The sequence below is a fragment of the Mandrillus leucophaeus genome, unplaced genomic scaffold, assembly GCF_000951045.1.
Source record: "Mandrillus leucophaeus isolate KB7577 unplaced genomic scaffold, Mleu.le_1.0 Scaffold197, whole genome shotgun sequence".
Lineage (NCBI taxonomy): Eukaryota > Metazoa > Chordata > Mammalia > Primates > Cercopithecidae > Mandrillus > Mandrillus leucophaeus.
Genome location: NW_012101998.1, coordinates 2,070,048 through 2,092,075, shown reverse-complemented (window position 1 = coordinate 2,092,075; position 22,028 = coordinate 2,070,048). Strand labels below are relative to the sequence as shown.

The 22,028-nt window shown below is 43.5% G+C and overlaps 1 protein-coding gene across 1 annotated transcript in view; it reads right to left on the bottom strand.

Moving 5' to 3' along the window:
* Positions 1-22,028, bottom strand: part of THSD4 (thrombospondin, type I, domain containing 4) — a 723,953-nt gene that overhangs the window by 670,870 nt on the left and 31,055 nt on the right. The window contains exon 2 of the mRNA XM_011978583.1: positions 9,140-9,247. Within this exon, the coding sequence (XP_011833973.1) occupies positions 9,140-9,168 (29 nt within the window). The 5' untranslated portion in view covers positions 9,169-9,247. The remainder of the gene's footprint in view (positions 1-9,139; positions 9,248-22,028) is intronic.

The window sequence follows — 22,028 nt, the reverse complement described above, 5'->3', positions numbered from 1 at the left end:
TGGTCTCCGCTCTGAATGGAATAGAATAAATTCCCCCAGAGGGGCAATTATTCTTTGGGCTACAATAACAGCAGGCACAGCAATATATAACCCCAGGGGCCAGAGGAAACTCTGCCAAGGGCTGAAAGTTTCCCACCCCTGCTCAGCACACTCTGTTTTAGGATACCTCACCCCGCTTGCGCATACTTAGCTAATTGGTATCTGTAGCTGTGCCCACCTCTTTTCAAAACACCAACAATCTAGCCCAAATCCTTGTTCCTCCTGACCCAATTCAAAATTAATGTTTGGAGAATGAGAGAGCATGCATGTGTCTCTGTGTGCGCAACTCGTGTGTTATTTCACTTTGATAGTTTGCTTTGGCAAACCGCTCCCAGCTTGCAACGTTTTGACAGATTGAAGGCTACCAGGGCCTTTGGCAAACAAATCACACACTCCTTTCCAAGTGGCGGGGGGAAGCTACATTCCTACCAAGACTTTCCGATTCACCTTGCAGTCGAAATAACCTAACATTTCACACCAACCAAAAAAAAAAAAAAAGTTCTGCCATCTACCCAGTGCTGTTCTAGGTTTTAAACACTCCATCATTTCATTTCCCCGTGTAGAAAATAATGCTCACTGAAATTTGGTACAAGATTTACATCATGGAACTGGGGCTCTGGGCTTCTGTATTTGCCTTGGCCAGTCCCACTCTCCATGCCCCCTACCATCTCAGCTGCGCTGAGGGTGGATACTGTCACAGCCCCTGTGTACCTCGAATTACCTCAATGAACAACACCACTTGGGCATATCAAGTAACAAAACAAGGAAAACAAGAAAAAAAAAAAAAAAACTACATCCTTTCTTCCTCAGTGAATACAACCCAAGAGATATTTTGGGAGCAACCAGATCACTAATAAAATTATATCGACCTTAGCAAAAGAGAAATCTTAGCATTGAAGTGAAATCCTGCCTAGTGCACTCTGGAGATAACAAATGTGTGCTAGCCGGGCACGGCGGCCCACCTCTGTAATCCTAGCACTTTGGGAGGCCGAGGCAGGCAGATCATTTGAGGTCACAAGTTTGAGACCAGCCTGATCAACACAGTGAAACCCCATCTCTACTAAAAACACAAAATTTAGCTGGGCGTGGTGGTGTGTGCCTGTAATCCCAGCTACTCATGAGGCTGAGGCAGGAGAATCGCTTGAACCCGAGAGGTGGAGGTTGCAATGAGCCGTGATTGCACCACTGCCCTCCAGCCTGGGCAACACAGCAAGACTCCGTCTCAGAAAAACAAAAATATTTGCTAAGCATGCATTTTCACTGTGCTCAGCTCTGCCCTCTGCCTTCTTCTGACAACAGCTAAGCGCCTGTAGTCCCAGCTACTCGGGAGGCTGAGGCAGGAGAATGGCATGAACCCAGGAGGCAGAGCTTGCAGTGAGCTGAGATCACACCACTGCACTCCAGCCTGGGTGACAGAGCGGGACTCTGTCTCAAAAAAAAAAAAAAAGAATAAAGGCAGCAAGGAAGGGGGATGGGTTACCAATGACATTAGCCAACAAAGAGCTGATGGCTACCATGGATCTCAGGGCTCACAAGTAGTACTTCACAACCATCCTATCAGACACTTATATTATACTCATTTTGCAGGTAAGGAATTTGAGGCAAAGAGAGACTAAGTCATTTGCCAAAGAGCCACACATACCTACTAAGTGGTAAAGCCTGATTTCTAACACCGGAGGTCAGACCCTTGGCCTGGACTCTTAGCCACTGTGCCGCGGGGCCTCATTAGGACACAACACGTTTTTACAAAACAAGCATTTGCCATTTGATTACATCCACCTTCTTCCCCACTCTGCGTGAGGTGGGGAAGCCTGGTGGCTTCACGGGCTCCTTTATTTTCTGCCACTGCTTGCAAGAATCATCAGAAACTAGGTGGATGCAATAAAGCTGCATTCATCCAGTCCCACCAGAGGACATTCTAAATTTCAAAATAAATGAAGCTAACCACATAAATCCCAAACTTAAAAAAATGCATTCTATTTATTTCCTCTGTTTTCTTACACAAATTAATCTGAGCTTAAGTAATCTTTCTTAGATGGCTCAGAGGCACCAAGGTGAATATCAATCAATTTGTGCAGCCCAAGGTGGCGGTCTTTGGTCTTAGGCGTACAGCAGCCTGGGGCTTGAGATCCTCAGACCCTTAGGGCCTTTGGAATCTGGCTGGCATTTAGCTGTCTCCTTCCTGCTATCAGGTGTTGTTTACTGTACTGTCAGTGACCCTGTGTCCTCTTAACTGGGCTCCCTCTGGATCTGCCTTGGTCTTGGAAACATTCAGATAACCAAGCTGCAGCCAAACCAAGACCAACAGGCCCCGGGAAAAGGCCTGCCTGGCTCGTGCAGAGTGAAATATTTCCATTATAGAGCGTGGACTTAAGGACACATATTCTAACTGCAAATTGGTTTTTATCACTTGTTTCCAGGTTCTTAGGTCTTGCAGCCATTTGTATTTTCTCGAGCAGTACCTCTGGCAATGTGAGGTGTTCTAACACAGCACGGCCTTTTTTCCTTTTTTTTTTTTTTTTTTTGAGACTCTTGCTCTGTCACCAAGGCTGAGTGCAGTGGCAAGATCACAGCTCACCACAGCCTCAATCTCCCAGGCTCAAGTGATCCTCCCACATCAGCCTCCTGAAAAGCTGGGACCACAAGTGTATGCAACCACACCCAGTTAATTGTTTGTTTGTTTCTGTAGAGACACGGTTTCATCATGTTGCCAGCCTGGCCTTGAACTCCCAGGCTCAAGTGAACTGCCTGCCTCGGCCTCCCAAAGTTCTGGGACTACAGTGAGCCACTGTGCTGGCCTACACAGCACAGCTTTTAAAGACACAACACCCTTTGGTAAATTTCCCTCCTCAATGGCAGGGTTCTTGAAGAAATGGTTTCTGATACACCTTTGCAGCAAGCAAAACAATCTGCATAATCTTGACTCATCCTCAAGACTAATAAATATCAAGTGAATAACAGAATGGAAGGATAGAATAAAGTGAAGGCAGAAAAGGAGAAAGAGAGGAGGGAGGAAATACCAGTCACTAAAGAAAGCGCTGCTGTCCAGGAGTTTAAGATCAGCCTGGACAAGATGGTGAGATCACATCGCTATAAAAAAAATTTTTTTAAAGTTAGCCGGGCCTGGTGGCACGCACCTGTAGTCTAAGCTACTCAGGAGGTTGAGGTGGGAGGGTCGTTTGAGCCCAGGTATTTGAGGTGGCAGTGAGCTATGACTGTGCCTGCACTCCAGCCTGGGCAACAAAGAGAGACCCTGTCTCTAAAAAATAAAAATTTAAAAAAAAGTGCTGCTCTGTGACAGTTTTCATCAAGAAAATATTTTCTAAGTTCATCCCAGAATTCCCTGTTGGAAAAACCAAAGAGCTAGGAAAAGGAAGACACTGGTAAAAAGCAGATTTCTACAAATTGGAATGACTGGTTCTAATCCCTGGCAGGAAGAGAAGGGGTCAATGTTGACCCAAGGCATAAAAATCCACTTAGAGATGTAAGGAATGGGTAATTGGCAGCCCAGTGATCACACCTTGACTCCACTGAACCTTTTTGGGTACAGAATGTTCTAGCAAATCCCACAGTCAAGGAGTGAGTGATGAGGACAGGATCCAGGTACAGGCCTGTGCCAGGCATAAAGAAAAATCAATACTGTCTGAATGCTTGCCGTCATTTTACAGATGGGGGTTTGCCAGGGCAGCCCTCCAAAAATCTATTTTATTTCCTCCTAGCCTCTATGCCTACCACTCAGATGGCTCCTCCCAAGCTTCCCACAGACAAGACTCTGGCAGATTCTTCCCTGGGACACTTGCACCCTCGTGCACCCCCGAGATGTGCTGTGTTCACATAGTGTCAACCATGTTCCCACACCTGTTTATGCCAGTTGCTATTGCTTTGTAATGACATAAGTATTCAAATAGTACACAAACCCGTGAAAGCAAGCACAAGAAGAAAGAGCATTTGTTAGTTGTTTCTACAAAAATGAAGTTAATTGCTTTGGAAAGATTCAATAAAGGCAAGCAGCCAAGATAAAAAAAAAAAAAAAAAACTACTGGCAAATTAGGTGTGGATGAGACAACTGCAAATGATTAGGGGCAAAAATAATAAAAATCCAGAATCATTCTGGTACTCAGACTGCTTTGCAAATGTCTTTAAATTCTCACTGCACTTTAAAGAAACCCAAATGGAAACCTCAGATAACGCTTATGGGTGTGGTTTGTGCAAGAAAGACAATCAGGGGTTCATGAGCAAAGAAAGGTCCATGGCCCCAAATCAAAAAACTGGTGAATGGATGTACATGTGTTTTAAGGTAAAAGCAAACTGTCGAAGGTGTGTGTGTGTCATTTGTTTGATTTCCATGCTTCACCCTACTTTTGTAATTAACTAGCTAACCGTCCTGGTCAGGAAAGAGAAAATTTCAACTTTATCTATTGTACATAAAAGGTAGTAATTAATTTATTCATTTACTCTTCAACAAATATTTATTAAGCATCAACCAAGTAGTAGTTTAGATGTAAGTTACACAAATTCTGGCCTGCCTTATTAATACCATGAAGTTTAATACTTGTGATCCAGGCCTGGCCTCCCTTCCTTGTGCTCCTCTTCCCCTCCTCCTCCTCCTTCTCCTTCTCCTTCCCTCTCCTTCCTCCACTCCCTCCTCCCCATCCTCTTTCTCCCCATTTCCTGATCACTGGCACAGGGACACTGATTGACTCCATGATCCCACACAATTATCACATATTTCTTTACCCCTGAGGGAAATTTCAGTTTTCAGTGATCAATTGTACCTGAAATATCACTACTTGGGACATTCTCTTTCTCACACATACAAACACGTTTTTTAAACCCCTTTCTTCCTTTCTGTATTCAGGATCTTTTTCAGTTACCCCTAAGAACAGCCACCTTTCTCTTTCTCATTTCTTCAACTCTTCTGGTTGTATTTCTAAGTGCAGTAGCTGACAGGCATTAAAGTAATAATACTTTACTGAAGGATGTATCGAGGAAAAGAAAAACTTTAAGTTTCAGAAGACTAAAACCAGACACTTGACCTAGGGCCATCAACCTGTAAAACCCTTAAAATAATCCAGAAGTCTCCCTCATAAGATCTATAAAAATCACCTTCTAACTCTGTAATCACTCTCATTACATCTGTAATTCTTCAAAAACTACTGCTCAAAATAAAAATCACCGAAATCAATTTTATTTCCTGCCAATTTCACTACTTGTTTGGCATTTGATAGTTCTGGTTTTTTCTTCACTTTCACTCGAAACAGAAAATATGTCAACCCTACGAAAGCACTCCTTGAAGTAAAGGAAGAGCATTTGGTCAAGCAGACTGGCTCCAGAAATTTTGTTGGCCAAGTCAGGTAGCCATCAGCATTTATTGTACTGTTCTAGGGATAAAATTGTGTTTCCCTCCTATCACTCACTGAACAAACAAATAAAGACGTAATTGTGCATCCAAAAGAAAAAAAAAAAAAAGGTGCATAATTTGGAATAAGTCTTTAAGAAACATAAATAATTCTGTATCATTTAGTACCATTTCCTTTCTAATTTTTAACAGATGACAAACATTCCTAAACTAGGGTTAGCCTACCCTTTGGTCCACATGGACTTTAATGGCCCTGAATTTTACATGGCATCCAGAACTTGTCCAAGATTCAGTGATAATCCCCAACCAGAACCATCGAGAGTTAAAATCTTAGTGCCTCTTCTGCTACTAGGTTTAACTGTGATTCTTTTTATTACTACACAGTCTGAGCAAGGCAGAGATACTCTTGCGATGTTAATGCCCAAGGATTCTCTGTCTCCTTCAATGAGAAGGAAGCTGGTTTTCTGTTTCTCTGTGGCTTGGCAAAAATTGGGGAGGGATTTTTAAATGAAATCTCTGTGTATCAGAGTTGTGACTCCCCTTAAATGTTCTTTCAGGGATTTTCTTGGCAGCTAATTCCTAATTTTAACCTGTTTTCTCTTTAGGTAGAGAAATTCTCCAGCTTTTCCAATTGATCTTTATGCATTTAGTTGCCTTGATAAATATTAAAAATCCCTTAACATGTGTGTACGTGTGTGTGTGCTTCCCATCTACCACTTTTGTCAAAGACCTCTCACTCTTAAAGTAACCATAGCCCTTTTCCCCATAACATTCTGAAAAGCATTTAAACAAAAGACACTCTAGTTTTGCTTCTTTTTCTCTTAAAAATATATTTACATGGCCCTAAAAACAGGGATGCAAAATGGTTGGTGTGCACCTGGTTTATGAAGAAGGGAGTTTGACGGAAATCTCAAGCTGAGATCTCCTAAAGAATCAGCCATCCTCGTAATTCACATTTTCTTTCTCTAGTACTGACAGCAGAATTCTTGGCAAAATGTCCCGCTGAGCAGCCCTGCTCAAACAATTCCTGCAGCAGGACTCTCGTGCTGGAGGCCTGTCAAGGCTTCCAGAGTTCCACCACAAGGGTAGCATCTAGCTTTCAACTACTCCCATCCTGCTAATTTCTCTTTTGTGGGCAATTTCCTTGAAATAATGCACAGTTTAGAGGTGAGTTCGCCAGGCCTCCCGCAAAGGGAGATGACCTCCATACCACACACCCTGCTCAGATCATTACAGGAGGCTAACTGTTTGCAGGGGCATTCATTAAAATTCCAGGACATAGCTATTCATACTTGGGAGGCAGAGGTGGAGGATCGCCTGAGCCCAGAAGTTCAAGGTTACAGTGAGCTATGATTGCACCACTGTACTCCAGCCTGGGTGACAAGCAAAATCCTGTCTCTTTAAAAAAAAAAAAAAAAAAAAAAAGAAAGAAAGAAAAAAAGAAAACAATCCAAGACATTAAGAAAAAACTTTGCAAAAGGGACTTCCTCCCAAGAAACTCCCTGCCTCTGCAGCCTGGGTGGCCACATTTTTGAGGGTTCTCAAGCACTTTTAGGGGCCTTTTTGATGACAGCCAGACTCACACGAGCTTAGCACGTGGTGAACCTACCTTTCATAATCTGCTTGCCCTTTTCAAACCAGTTCAATAACCGACTGTGACCTCAACTTCTTTGTCCTACATGGGGTCCTGGTGCTTAAAATGCCGTGGTCCTACAGTGACCCTGTGGGCCAACTGCGTTTCTCACCACCCTGTGGTTTTACAACAGTATTTTGGAACTTCCACAAACTAGATGCATATTTCATGTCTTGAAATATCTTTTAAACCCTTTTTTAAACTATAGTTTTAAATACAAAAAAGTAGCCGGGCGTGGTGGCAGTCGCCTGTAGTCCCAGCTACTCGGGAGGCTGAGGCAGGAGAATGGCGTGAACCCGGGAGGCGGAGCTTGCAGTGAGCCGAGATGGCGCCACTGCGCTACAGCCTGGGTGACAGAGCGAGACTCCGTCTCAAAAAAAAAAAAAAAAACTATAGTTTTAAAAAAGGACACATGCTAATTTGTACTAGATGCCAACTTCTATCCTGAAAAGACCACTAAACATTAATATGGGCTGTCCTCCTCATGGCTCAATATCATACAGCCTTCAGAATGAAGCTCTTTCTTTCTTTTCTGACCATATGTGACATGCATATGAATATGTCATTGATAAAGAGGTTTGTAGTTCTCTGCGGGTATTTGGACTGCAGGCCTACACACGTCTGCTCATGTAAAATTATATAAGCAACTACATACTGAAGCTCACACACATGCACTGTACTCAGTTAAATGCCAGGCATTAGCCCAAGGGCATCTGCTTGGCAAATGCTCTAGCCCTGGTTGGCCAACCACCTGTGGCACCATCATATATAATATGTTATATATTACAGAGCATTTTACTTTCTGTTGTAAGTTCTAGGCATTTGGGATTAATGTACAGTTATGGAAAAAAAGACTATAAGATACTGTAATGATTCAACTTTGAAACAAAACGTTCTTCCTTCCCCTCATTCCAGATTCTCAATCAATTCATTTAAATAGTATCCTAAAATAGTAAGATGAGCTTCATCACAGAATTGTTACCAACTGCAAGTACTTACCTGTATGGGTTGGATTTTCTTAATGCTATGCAGCTAAAACAGCTGCGAAATAAACTAGATGCTAGGGCAGATATTTAAGCTGCCAACCATAAATCCTGACTTCAAATGCTGGTATTTATCAAAATTAATGCATTGATCTCATAATGTATAAATATTATAAATTTAAACTTATAAAGTACATTTATATTAATAAAATACTGTCATTGTCTATTTTATATATTGAGATTTTGCATAGGATTTTGATGGAGGAATTTTTAAAAGGCTCTGTCAACCTTTTTAAAAAGTTTGAAAACAACCTCAATAACATGGACTACAGTTCCAATGCTCAGAGCCCTTATTCTAACTCTGCACATAAAGAAAGGCAACAGCCATGATGAAAGCTCTCTGAGCATTAGTTTTCTGATCTACACAAAAGGGATAATAGTACTTACTCAACTTGCCACGCATGGTTGATATGAAGATTGAATTTTAAAATGCAGGTGAAAGTCAAAAATGTTTTGCACATAAGGGACAAGAGGGAGCATCATTTTAAAATACCAGATTCAATCAAAATCTATGGTGCTGCAACCAGAGAACAATTTTTTAAAAGTTCTTTAGACAATTCTATTATGCAACCATGATAAATATACATTGATCTGACCCCGCCTCCAGGGTTCAAGTGATTCTCCTGCCTCAGCCTCCCAAGTAGCTGGAATTGCAGGTGCCCACCGCCATGCCCAGCTATTTTTGTATTTTTAATAGAGATGGGGTTTCACCACATTGGCTAGACTGGTCTTGAACTCCTGACCTCATGTGATCCACCCGCCTCAGTCTCCCAAAATGCTGGGATTACAGGTGTGAGCCACCACGCCCGGCCTAAAAAAAATTTCTTGAAGCCTAGAGAAAGTCTCCCAGAGGCAGTAGATTGACTTTGACCCCAAGCCACTCAGCACAGCACACAACTCCCAAGGCCCTTCTGAATAGCAAACTTTTACACATGTCGACGTATTATGTCAAAAATATCTATCCGTCAGCTTCAGACCGTTAAGGTCACTTACTTTAAGAAACAACATAGTACAATGCAAATATCAAATTTCGTATTATCCTGTGAAAAAAGATTCTTCACTTACCTGAGAGACCCCATGAAATGGGAAACCATGATGCTGAGGGTCCAGGCAAAAGCAAGGGCTCTTCAGAGACGCTGCCAATTTTCTGCAATTGGGAGTGGCGTTCAAGTCCTACAGAAATGAACAATGTTATTTTTAGCAACATTTACTTAGGAAGATTCTAGAAGCATAACTGGGTCAGCAAAACCAGAAATGAGCAAATGGAAGATACTAAAACAAAAGTGCCCAGTTATGGTTACCAGGATGTCCCAACTGAAATCCGATTATATATGAACATGAGGTAACAAGTTTACAAGACAACCAGCACAGTGCCTGACCCACAGAAGATGTTCAGTAAATTACTGTCAGAGCGATCACCTCAGACTCTGAGCTAATAGGGGAGCTGGTGCTAGGCACACTAGTGCTGGAAATCCAGCCCCATCTATTACAAGCTATTTGACCACAGATGTCATGTCACATTCATGTGTCTTGGTTTCTCTGTCTTTGCAAGTTGAGTAAAACTATTGCCTAACAACAAAAAGAAATAAAGTACTCATACATGCTACAATAGGGATGAACCTTGAAAACATTATGTTAAGTGAAAAGAGCCAGATACAAAAATAGCTTGCATTATATGATTCCATTTATAGGTAATACCGAGAATAGGCAAATCTATAGGGACAGAAAGTAGATTCGTGGTTGCCAGGGATTGGGGGTTGGAAGAGTTCATGGGAGGGTACAGTGTTTCTTCCTGGAGTAACAAATATGTTCCAAAATTAGATTGTGGTGATGGTTGTACAACCCTGCAAATATATTAAAAACCACTGAATTGTATACAATATTGTGAAACGTATGGGAAATGAATTATATCTCAATAAAACTTATTTAAAAGATACTGTCTAAAGAATTCCTGCAGGTTGTTGTAAAGATTAAATGAAGGGACGAATGTGACATGCTTAGACAGTGGCTGGGGCAGGGTCACTGTCAGTAAATAGTAGCTCTGACGATACTGAGAGTTTGGATACTCGTCCTCTTCCAATCTCATGCTGAAAACTGATTTCCAGTATTAGAGGTGGGGCCCATTGGAGGTGTTTGGTCATGCAGGTGGGTCCCTCATGAATGCCCTGATGCCCTCCTTGTGGTAATGAGTGAGTTCTCGCTCCATTAGGGTGAGATCTGACTGTTTAAAAGAGTCTAAAAAGAGTGTGGCACCTCCTCCCTTCTCTCTCGCTCCCTCTCTTGCCATGCGACACACTGACTGCCCTTCCTCCTCCACCATGATTGAAAGCTTCCGGAGGTCCTTATCAGAAGCCGATGCCAGCCAGCACCATGCTTCTTGTACAGCCTGCAGAATTGGGAGCCAAATAAACCTTTATATAAATTACCCAGTCTTAAGCATTCCTTTATAGCAACGCAAAATGAACCAACACAGTGATGCAAGAAGAGGTCAAGCAACACTTAAAATATGTTGACACAGTGAAAACAGGGAGGTTAAACCTCTTGCCCACAAATACTACTTCATTCGGAAGCCCTCACTAAACAAAATTTCTAAAAATTGTCAAGAGAGCCAATAGTTTCAAAGGCAAGTTATAAATAGCATCAGAAAGCCCAGGATGGGCAGATTGGTTGCAATGTAATAAAACTTGAGAATAAAACAGAGCATGGTCCAGTCTCCTCTCCTGCTGCATCTCCTTGGAGGGAAAGACAAATGAAGCAAGGTTCCAAGGTGGGCCAGGGATCCTTTCTAATAAAGGCGGAGTTCTCTAAGATCATTATTTTCTTGTTTCTTCCAGGGACTTCAGACTTTCTTTTCACCAGAAAAGGTGGGTGGGAAGATAAATGACAAGGATTTATGAAAAGATAGTCATAAGAACCAGACAATTCCATTCTCAGGGGAAAAGAATCAAGATTTTAAGTTACCACAGGCCCTTTCTGGGGATTATTAAGAAAGGAAAGCCTCTTAACTGTAATCATCCCTAATTAGCCATCAGCAACTCATGAAATTACTCCTGGTATTGAAGACCCTTAAATTCTTGGCTCTCGGCCAGAAATTACACTGAGATTCACCAGGAAGAAGGCCAACAAGTGCAAATTGGAACAGTTAAAACGCTTTTGAATCGAAGGTACGGTGTTCTTGCTCTTGGCTGCAGAACACGTCTGCACCAAGTCAGGGGATTTAACTTGGAAGTAAAATGAAGTCTTTGCCAAGTCCCTGATAACCATCAACTAATCAGTAATTATTTACTCAATAAGTGGTAGGCTCAGGTCCTCTCCAGTGCTGTGGGAATGGTTCGGGAGATGGACTGCGGGGAAAATGATGGTGTTATTATCCAGAACAACACAGGGTAAACTGTTCATTCAGATCCTAAGTACAACTCAGACTAGCACAAGAAGGAGAATGGCTGTAGAGGGATGGTCTGGCATAAGCAAGGTAGATGGGACTTAAATTCAAGCCTTAGCCTAATGAGTTAATACATGAACTATCTAGAATTGTTGGTAAGTGTGCACACTGTAATTGGAAAGAAATGGGTATGAGGCCAGCATTCACATTTATTAACCCGCTGACCTTTGGCAATTAACCTGTCTTCATCTGTAAAATGGTGGGGGGGATACTGTTTGTAACTACCTCATAGGGTTGTTATATGAAATATTTATCTAGACTGTATGGCCTGGGTGCTGAACACACACACATACACATCAAGAAATTACAGCCTCGATGCTGGAGAACTACACTCTTTAAACAAACTAAACCATAAATAAGTATAAAAATAAAATTGCAGTAAGAGCCATCAAAGTCCAAGGTGCCTCAGAAAGTGCCCTGGGCAGTGATCAGAGAAGATCTCTCTGAGGCAGTGGCCTCTACGTGGGGGCCTGAGGGGTGAGTAGGAGTTGGCCTTGTGGAGAAGGGAGAGAAGCATCCCAGGTGAGGGAGGCTCTTGTGAGGAGTGGGAGGAAAAAGAAAGCAATGTGGCAGAAGAAGGTGGGAAGAGCTGACTGTCTACTGGGCAGTCAAGTCCCCAGAACACAGTAAGTGAATGGTTGATGAGACAAGAGAAAGAGAGGTGTCAAAGACAACTGCCTTCAGATTTCTGGGGGACAGAAGGAGCAAATGAAGATTTTTGTGGTTGACATGGTTTGGTTCTGTGTCTCCACCCAAATCTTATCTCGAATTGTAATCCCCATAACCCCCACATGCCAAGGGAGGGACCAGGTGGGAAGTGACTGGATCACTGGGGCAATTTCCCCCATGCTGTTCTTGTGATAGGGAGTGAGGGCCCACAAGATCTGATGGTTTTATAAGGTAGTTTTCCCTGCTCTTGCTTGTTCTCTCTCACCTGCCGCCATGTAATATGTGCCTGCTTCCCCTTCCACCATGATTGTAAGTTTCCTGAGGCCTCCCCAGCCATGCAGAACTATGAATCAATTAAATCTCCTTTACTTATAAATGACCCAGTCTTGGGTAGATCTTTACAGCAGTATGAGAACAGACTGATACAGTGGTTATGTCAGGAAAGGAAGGGCAATATAGAAGGAAGAAGGTTTTGGGGAGAGCAGTTGTCTCCAGAGTGGGGAGACTGCCTGAACAGATCTGATGAGATGTCACCCGGAAAAACATCTGAAATTATTAAAACCTTTGAAAACAGATTTGCAACCTTACTGCTGATAGTAACAAAATAAATAACCAGACAAATATTGAAGGTGTATGCTCAAACATTTTTTTACTGAGGCAAAAATTTTTATAATCAGTGCAATCAGAAAAAATTATTGGAGGCCACTGCTCTAGTATGTTTTTGGACCAACTTCTTATCGGATTTGATTGGTCACTTCTCCCTCAGGATACGGCTGATGAGTTTGCACTGGCAGTTTCCAGCTCTGCCACTCTGCTTGACTCTCACTTGAGCTTCCGTGATTAGTATTGTGTTAAATCAGCCCTGCTTTTCAAACTGAGGGTCACCACTCATGAGTCTGCCATGAAATTAATTTCTCGGGTCACAAACAGCATTTCTTAATAAGTAAAAAAGAATGAAAGATAAGAGGAAAAAAATACCTGCATTCATCACGCATAATAAGGATAAGTATTTCTTACTGTGGCTCCCAGCCAGAAAAGTTTAAAAGTCCTCATTCTGGAAGACCAGAGGGCAGCGGAGGACTAGAACTGTGATTGTGGGGAATTAAACCTAGAAGCCGAGGCAAAGCCAAACGTTATCTCAGGCCCTGAAAGGTGGCGCCCGGCCAATGTTGACAAGATGGGCAAGAAAGAGCCATTATAGGTTGTGGAGCAGGGAGGGACCTGGAAAGAGTGAGGGTTCCCAAATACCCGTCTGGCAAGGGTGCACCGAGAGGGCTGAGCACACATGCTGTCTGCAGAGCTCTGTCCGCCTTTTGAGGTTTGCTCCTGTTGATTTATATCCTTTCTTGACAGTGAACAAAAAATCTAACAATCTAGTTTCTGTTAGAACATATGCTCCTTGGGGCATGGAGGCCCCACCTTCTCTCCCTTCCACAATGATCCTACAGGAAGGTTGAATGAGTCACCCAATTTGGTTCAGGCCAAAGTGGCCGTCCCCACACACCAGGGGGAGGCACAACAGGCCCAAGGCTCAGGACAGTGGGGTCAGACAGAGGGCCAGGATCATCAAACTAAGGGTGGAAAAGGGTTCCCTGACCCGAAAGGAGGCCATGCTGCCTGAACTGTGACACCATTCTGCCACCCCTTACACACAGGCTCACCTCTGAGTATCTTTCCTGCCCCTTCACCTCAGGGCCTGACCAGAACTCCTGGAGGACCCCCTCCTGGAGGAACCCATGCCTCAGAAGACAAGGATCTGCTCAGTCTCTCAAGTCGGGGTTCAGGAAGGCCCCACTGCAGGCGCCAGTTCCACCTTCCTCCCTCCCTCCCTCCTACACACACTGTCCTCTGGAACTCCCACAGCGTAAAGCAACTACCCAAACAAAAGCACTCATCCCTGGGGAGGGCAAGTGACTCACTGGCAAGGAATGAGGACCAGAGATGTTAGAAGGAAGTAGCTCCAGACCCCAAATCCAACACCCAGTCACATGCGGTGAGGACAAGTTCTCAGAACCTGCCTGTTTCCCAGGAAAGCTGCCTCTGAGGGTCCCGACAGGACAAGACAGGAGCCTCCACCACTGGAGCCTTGTCCTGTCTGTACCAACATCACCAGCACACACTCCTCTCCTGCCAACATTTACACAAACGCTCCTCATGCAACCTTGACCTTCCATTTGCGGTGCCCTTACCGTCCCCAGTCTGACATTCTAGGTGATGGTGGATAAAAGCACTTTTTTCTTGCATGATGAGAAAAGAGTCGGGAATTGGCTTTTCCTGGATCATCCCACCTGAGATGGGACGTAAGTCATGCTATACAATCCTCACAGCAAACTGAGGCCACAGAGCGGGTCCAGGGTAGCTCAGGCACAGGGAACCAGCACCTGGATAAGTAACGGGGTTTGAGGAAAGATGATTGGTTGAGTGGACAGGAAAGCTTCTGGAGTCTTAAAAAAAAAACAAAAAAACAAAAAAAAAGCTAAACTAAAACAAAAAACCAAGGGACTTGTGTGTTTGGGGAATGAACAAACCCCATACTGGAGAAAGAGTCCAGTGTGTATGACAGAGGACAGGACCAGGGATCCAACAAGGCCCTGGGAGCCAACAGGGGAGGAGGAGAAGGGGCAAAGCATGGAGGTGGAAGCCAAGGAAGGCATTGGGAGGAGGCTGCCCCACACTGCATGGAGGTGGGGGCAGGCCCAGGACAACACGTGCACAGTGTCCCCTCCACCCCGACCTGAGAAAACTCAGTACATTGGAGAAAGAGCTTTGGCTGGACAAGGCTGCCAAGAAGAATGGCCCAAAAGCAACAGACAGAAAAAGGGATGCTCTTATTTCTTCAAGTTACCCCCTGATTAAATGGAGATTATCCACAGCAAGTGGGAAAAGTGGAGGGAGGCATAGGCTTTAAATCATCCTCATAAACAATATGGTGGGCAGACTTGCTAGCTGACAATGACAGGCACAGGACAGAGCCTAGAAGTTCAAAGAGAGGAGATCATCTTCCTTAACAGATACTAGACATACCTGTTTACACTTGCCCCTCACTGGATGGGAAGCTTCTTAAAGGTAAAAGACTCTTTTAGTCCTCTTTACAAATGCCCTTCCATTAGACATGCTGCCAACACAGGGCTGGCATGCAATCACAGTTGGATGAATGAATGAATGGGTGAATAGGTGAAGAATGAACGGCATGAGTTTCTTATAGACTTTTCCTTCTTAGAAAGCAGGGCCCCCATGTGATTTCTCTCTCACTGCTTTTGCCAGTGTTCAGCCAATGTCTAGACTGCCCTAGGGAGAGAATGAAGGCGCTGAAGGCGCTAACCCACTGCAGATGCACACTGCCTCTGTGGAGGTCCCACCCTCCCGAGCTCTCTGGTGGCGGTCATCAACTGTCACAGCCCTTTCAGGAAATCCTGCCCCAGGCCAGAGGTATTCAGGGACGCTGACCTTGGATCCCCAGGCCCGGTCACATTTCCAGCTGCTCCCTGCCTGTGAGGACAGCCAGAGGAATGTTCCCCTAACATGTCCTTGGCTCACAGTCCTTTCTCCTACCACCTCACAGAGGCTGTCCTTTTTGTTCCTGCCATATCCAAACTCAGCTGCAGAACTCATTTCTTCCCATGGAGCCCCCACACTGCAGACTGGCTGGCCTGCCCAGAGCAGCGTGAAAACCCACAGAATCTGGATTAGGACTAAACCTTGAGAAGGACTATTAAAACTCCCTGGCAGCTTTCAAGCAAACACATTACAGCGGGTTTTGTTACTCATTAAGGAAAACACCTTGCTGCTCCATCCTCACCTGGAGAAATTAGGTAATCAGCACAGATTAGTTAAGGATTTCAATGCAAATTGCATCATTTTCATGGTCATTAACATTGGTGTGGTTTATATCTGTTTTCAATCCTAAAAAAAGGTTTCCCAGGTAACTAAAGAAAATATTCAAGGGCAGAAATATCAGGCGGGCAGGATATTTAAAATAAATGAGCCATTTGTTCCTGCTTCTGTATAAAGTTGCTTTTTCAATTTCAGATGACGTGATACTGCAGATCAAAGTGGGGAAAAACCTTTGGAGTAAGAGCGCTTTTCTTCCCCAGATAGGACTGACTTCGTTGCTTGATTTACAGCACTTGATTAACCTGGTTAAATGTCTTTGCTTCTGTGCAAGTCTCAGATGCAGAACTAGGGATCGTCACAGCGTATCATTATGATTTGGGCTTGTCTTTCCTCCCTCACAACAAAGGACCTCTTCCTCAAATACTTACTTGTTATATTTCTGGTGTCTAGAATAGTACCTGGGGTGCAGTAGGTGTTCGCAGTGACAGAAAGGCCTTCCATTCAAACTCAGGTGGGGGCTTTCTCTTCCATGCAGGATTGCGCTGCCTGTCTGAGGCACCACTGCCCAGCGCAGGATCCAAACAGCAACTCCATTCTTCTGCTAACTGTTTCTGAAATTAACATGACATTCTCCACCCCACTCCTAAAGACCACAACACCCAAATAAACAGCAGTGATGAGATGCAGGCCACCCTACCTAGAAATCAAAGACACCTAGACACACTCCAGCCTTCCCCCCTCTCAGACTCAACCTCTCCCCAGCATCTGCTGCCAAGAGCAGTTTATAATCCCTGGGTCGTAGTTACCAAAGTAAAAAACATCAGACTACCATGGCTGAGCTCTGCATGGGAGCTGCAGCTTTTCTGATGTGCTGCTCTTTCTCCAAGATGATGATCCATCTCATTCCAAAGACCAATATTCTCCAGGTGCCTTGGCCAAAAGCAGGTGGCCAGGGGAGAAAAAGGCAGCTGGGGGCTCAGGCCTTCCTCCCTGCTTTCCAATACAAGGCGTCAGTTCTACTATCTACAAATGGCCTCTTACCACTCTGGTGAGCACCTGTGCACATCTGTGCATGAGCATACACACACACACACTGTGTTGGGGAAGAAAGGTGTAACAAGGGCACTAACACTAAAAGAATAAACACAGTAAATACCAAATTCATTCACAAGGTGAAGATTCAGGGCTGAGTGAAACACAGCCAATGAGGTACTCTTTTGGAAAAAAATCTGTCTATAAAATGTATTAAGGAAATCTATTTATTAAGGAAAGTTTGAAACTACAGAAAAATATAAGGAGGAAAGCCAAAATTACTCATTGTAATTGTATCACCTAATAATCCAAGTTACTCACCATTAAACCTTTTGATGTTCTTGTTTATTTTTTCTATGTGTAATGCTTATATGTATCATCTGCATATTTTACATATACTATTTCTACAAAACAAAATCACACATGTAGTTTTGGATTCTATTTTTACCTTACATCATAAGCATCTCATTAGTAATATCCAAAATCATTTCTAATCACTGCAAAATAATCCACCCTATGAATGCCCGATAACACACCTAATAATGTTCCCTTATTGTTGGAATATATGATGAACATCTTTGTATAAAATCCCTTATTTGCTACTCTTCCTTGTTCCTTAGGATAAATTCCTAAAAAATGAAATCATTAAGCCAAAAGGTATGACTAAGGTCCTTCACGATGAATCCTTTTCAAAAAGAATTGTATCAACCTAGAATCTCTCATGTAGTGTATGAAATAAACACATTTGCCAATAATGCTATGATTGTAATCTCTCCTAATTTGATAAGTAGTTAGTTAGGGCAGGGTAACTCTGCCACAAACCCCCTCAAAATGTCAATGGCTTAACACAATAAAAGGATTTTTGCTCAAGTCACTATCTGATGCAGGTTGTCAAGAACATTCTTCTTCACACAGTCATGCAGGCATCCAGGGACCCTTTTTCCATCGAGTGATTCCACCATCGTCTAGGGCCTCATTGTCTTCACCTGGGTTCTTTCCAGCCAGTGACCAAACAAGGGGAAAGAGAAGGCGTAGAGGACTGAGCTAGCAGCTTCACTAAGGTAGCTTAAATCACTGTCCCTGGTATTCCATTACCCAGTTTAGTCATATGGCAGTATACCTACCTGGAAAGGATTGTGGGAAACAGTCTATCTTTATTCCTAGGAGGAAATCTTCTGGTGAACAACTAGCCAGCGTTTGTCACAATAGGGAAAAAATTGGTAAAAGTCATTTTAACATGTACTCCTTCGATTATTGCTAAAGTTGGAATTGATTTTCATTTTTATTAGCCATGTACACTGTCTCTTCTGTGAATTTTTTACAACCTCCTTTGCCCATTTTTCTGTAGGGCTCATAATGTTTGAAATGATTTTTTTTTTCTTTTTTTTTTTTTTGAGATGGAGTCTTGCTCTGTCGCCCAGGCTGGAGTGCAGTGGCGCAATCGCGGCTCACCGCAACCTCCACCTCCTAAGTTCGTGCCATTCTCCTGTGTCAGTCTCCTGATTAGCTGGGACTACAGGCATGTGCCACCACGCCTGGTTAATTTTTTTGTATTTTTTTTTTAGTAGAGACAGGGTTTCACATTTTAGCCAGGATGGTCTCGATCTCCTGACCTTGTGATCCACCCGCCTCGGCCTCCCAATGTGCTGGGATTACAGGCATGAGCCATCATGCCCAGCCATGTTTTGAAATGATTTTTAAGAGCTCTTTCTTCATTAAGGTTGTTAGCCCTTATTTTGTCAAGTTAGGACCTTGTTTTCATTTGCTTTTCATCTTCTAATTTTATCTATAATTATTAAATAAATACGTTTTTATTTAATGTATTCAAATCAATCATTTCCATTGTGATTTTCTGTTGGACATCTCTTCATAAGGCAAATCTACACATACAAAAAACTAGGCAATTCTAATCCAACTCCCCAATGTCATTATTTTGCCATCATGATTCAAAGATGAATAAACTGATAGGTAAAGAAACCACATGACTGGTACAAGGTATCATAGCTACTTAGAGGCAAAGCTAGGACTAAAGATTTTAAAAGTTAACATTTATTGGCCAGGCACAGTGGCTCAGGCCTGTAATCCCAGCACTTTGGGAGGCCGAGGCAGGTGGATCACCAAGTCAGGAGATAAAGACCATCCTGGCTAACACAGTGAAACCCCGTCTCTACTAAAAAGACAAAAAATTAGACGGGCGTGGTGGCCGCGCCTGTAGTCCCAGCTACTCGGGAGGCTGAGGCAGGAAAATGGCGTGAACCTGGGAGGTGGAGCTTGCAGTGAGCCGTGATTGCACCACTGCACTCCAGCCTGGGCAACAGAGCAAGACTCTGTCTCAAAAAAAAAATTAACATTTATTAAGTGTATAATATGTGACAGGCTGTGCTGAATGCTTTTTAAACATTAATTAAAGACAACCCTATGAAGCAAGTATATTTCTATCCCCATTTTACAGAGAAGGAAACTGAGGCTGCAAGCACTGAAACAACAAGCCTACTCAGAGTCACACAGGTAGTAAGTGGCAGCAGCATGATTTGAATGCAAGCTCATCTGATTGTTGGAGTCATGGCTTGTCTTAGCACTAAATTAAACTGTCTCTCAGGGCCGGGCGCAGTGGCTCATGGCTGTAATCCGAGCACTTTGGGAGGCCAGGGTTGAGAATCACTTGAGCTCAGGAGTTCGAGACCAGCCTGGACAACATGGCGAAACTCCATCTCTACAAAGAATACAAAAAATAGCTGGGTGTGGTGGCACATGCCTGTGGTCTTAGCTACTCAGGAGGCTGAGGTGGGAGGATCGACTGAGCCCGAGAGCTCAAGGCTGCAATGAACCGAGACTGTGCCACTGCACTCAAGCCTGGTCAACAGAGAAAGACTCTGTCTCAACAAAATAAAAATAAACTGTCTCTTGAGTCTCCTGACACACTGCATCAAATGCACCTTTTCAGGAGAGTTGCTTGGGTTCACATTTACCTGGTACACAGCACGCAGGCTGCAGCCTGGGCCTCGGCCAGGCAAGATGTAGGGTGTGAGGTTGTAAGGTTGTACTCTGCCCCATTCACTCTGGGACAGCTCTGCCCGTGAGTCCAGGAAATTTTCTTAGCGCCCCCATGCATTTGCCCGTCCAGAACGCATCCCAACTCAGTGTGCCTCAGCCACCATAAATCAGCCAACCACACATGCTGCCCTTGATGCTTCTGAATATCAAGGGAAAGGATTTGCCTCATCCTGCTCCGCTCTTGAGGCTTGCGCATCAACGTTTGAGTTATGTCATTACTTTTTTAAGCGATAGAAATCTAGTCAATGATTTGTAGCAATCACCACTGTGCAATGTGTGCTGAAAAATTCTGTCTATCCTTACAGAAGGAGGGAGAAACCTAGCAAATTAGTCTGATTTTCTTGACACAATTCTGTGATGGGCCAGTATGAGGTAAGGCTGAAATCAGGTGCTCTGATTAAAAGATTAGGACAATGGGAAAAAGTCAGTCATCACATAAATTAGAAAATGTTTTCAAGGAAACCAAGAGAGATACATCCTTGGAGGTCAAGGGTCACCCAGAGGTCAAGAAGGACTGTAAAGGGCATTTAGGATTAGATAGAATAGGCTGTCACGATCCCCTTTTTCTTGAACGTTGCCATCAATGGCTATGATGCCCTGCACACCTGCTCTCTTCCTGTCTCTTCTGTCTTCCTTGTTGGCTCTCCCTGTGACTCAAACCAGAACTAGAAAAATGTCAACAAGAACCAACCCTCACTATCAAACTATGTACTCTGGAGAAATACTCTTACACTTCAACCCCTTTATTATGGCATGCTAAGGTCTCAAACACACAACACCTCAAGACCTGCACGCTCATTCAGGCTGCTTCCCTGTACTTCGAGTTTCTTCCTGCTGCTGATGGCCCAAGGTGAATAAAAGGAGCCGTCACCAGCTCATGCCAAGCCCTCCTTCTTCAGTGGTGGCATCACCGTCCTTCCAGGAAATGACTCTCCAAGCTTTCCTGGGCCTCTGGGACCCACTCTCTTGCCAACTCTCAATTCTTCCTTTGTACTATCTCTCAGATAGCCTCTTTCTTCTCCATGCCATCCTCCACCAGCCTCATCTAAACCATCATCCAGATAACTGCAGTTAATGTTCTCTGATTTCCCTATGCACCTTTGTCAAAAGTCAGATGGGTGTATTTCCAGGTCGTCTATAGTATTCCACTAATCTATGTGTCTTTCCCTCACCAATACAACACTGTCTTCATTGTTATAGCTATGTATGTCTTAAAACCAGGAACACTCATTCCCCCTCCTTTATTCTTCTTTTTCAAATTTGTTTTCAAAAGTTTGACTATGATATGTCTTGGTATAACTTACTTTCTATTTAGGGTTTGCTCAGTTTCTTGAATCTCTAAGTTTGGGTCTTATGCTCAATTTGGGAAGTTTTCAACCAGTATTTCATTGAGCAGTTTTTCATCCCACTCTTTTTCCTCCTCCTTTGTCTTCAAAGACAAAAATGTTAGATCTTTTGTTACAGCCTTTTTTTTTTTTTTTAAGGCAGAGTTTCACTATGTCACCCAGGCCAGAGTGCAGTGGCACGATCTTGGCTCACGGCAACCTCTGCCTCCCGAGTTCAAGTGATTCTCCTGCCTTAGCCTCCCAAGTAGCTGGGATTACAGACATGTGCCACCATGCCTGGCTGATTTTTGTATTTTCAGTAGAGATGAGGTTTCACCATGTTGGTCAAGCTGGTCTCAAACTCCTGACCTCAGGTGATCCACCCACCTCGGCCTCCCAAAGTGCTGGGGTTACATGTTATAGTCTTACAGGTCCCTGAGACTCTATTCTTTTTTTTTTCCCTTTTTTCCCAGTCTATTTTTATCTCTGTTGCTCAGGTTGGGTAAATTTTATCGTTACATCTTCCAATCCACTGGTTCTTTCCTGTCATCTCCATTCTGCTGTTTAATCCATCAGTTAAGTTTTATTTTTGTTATTA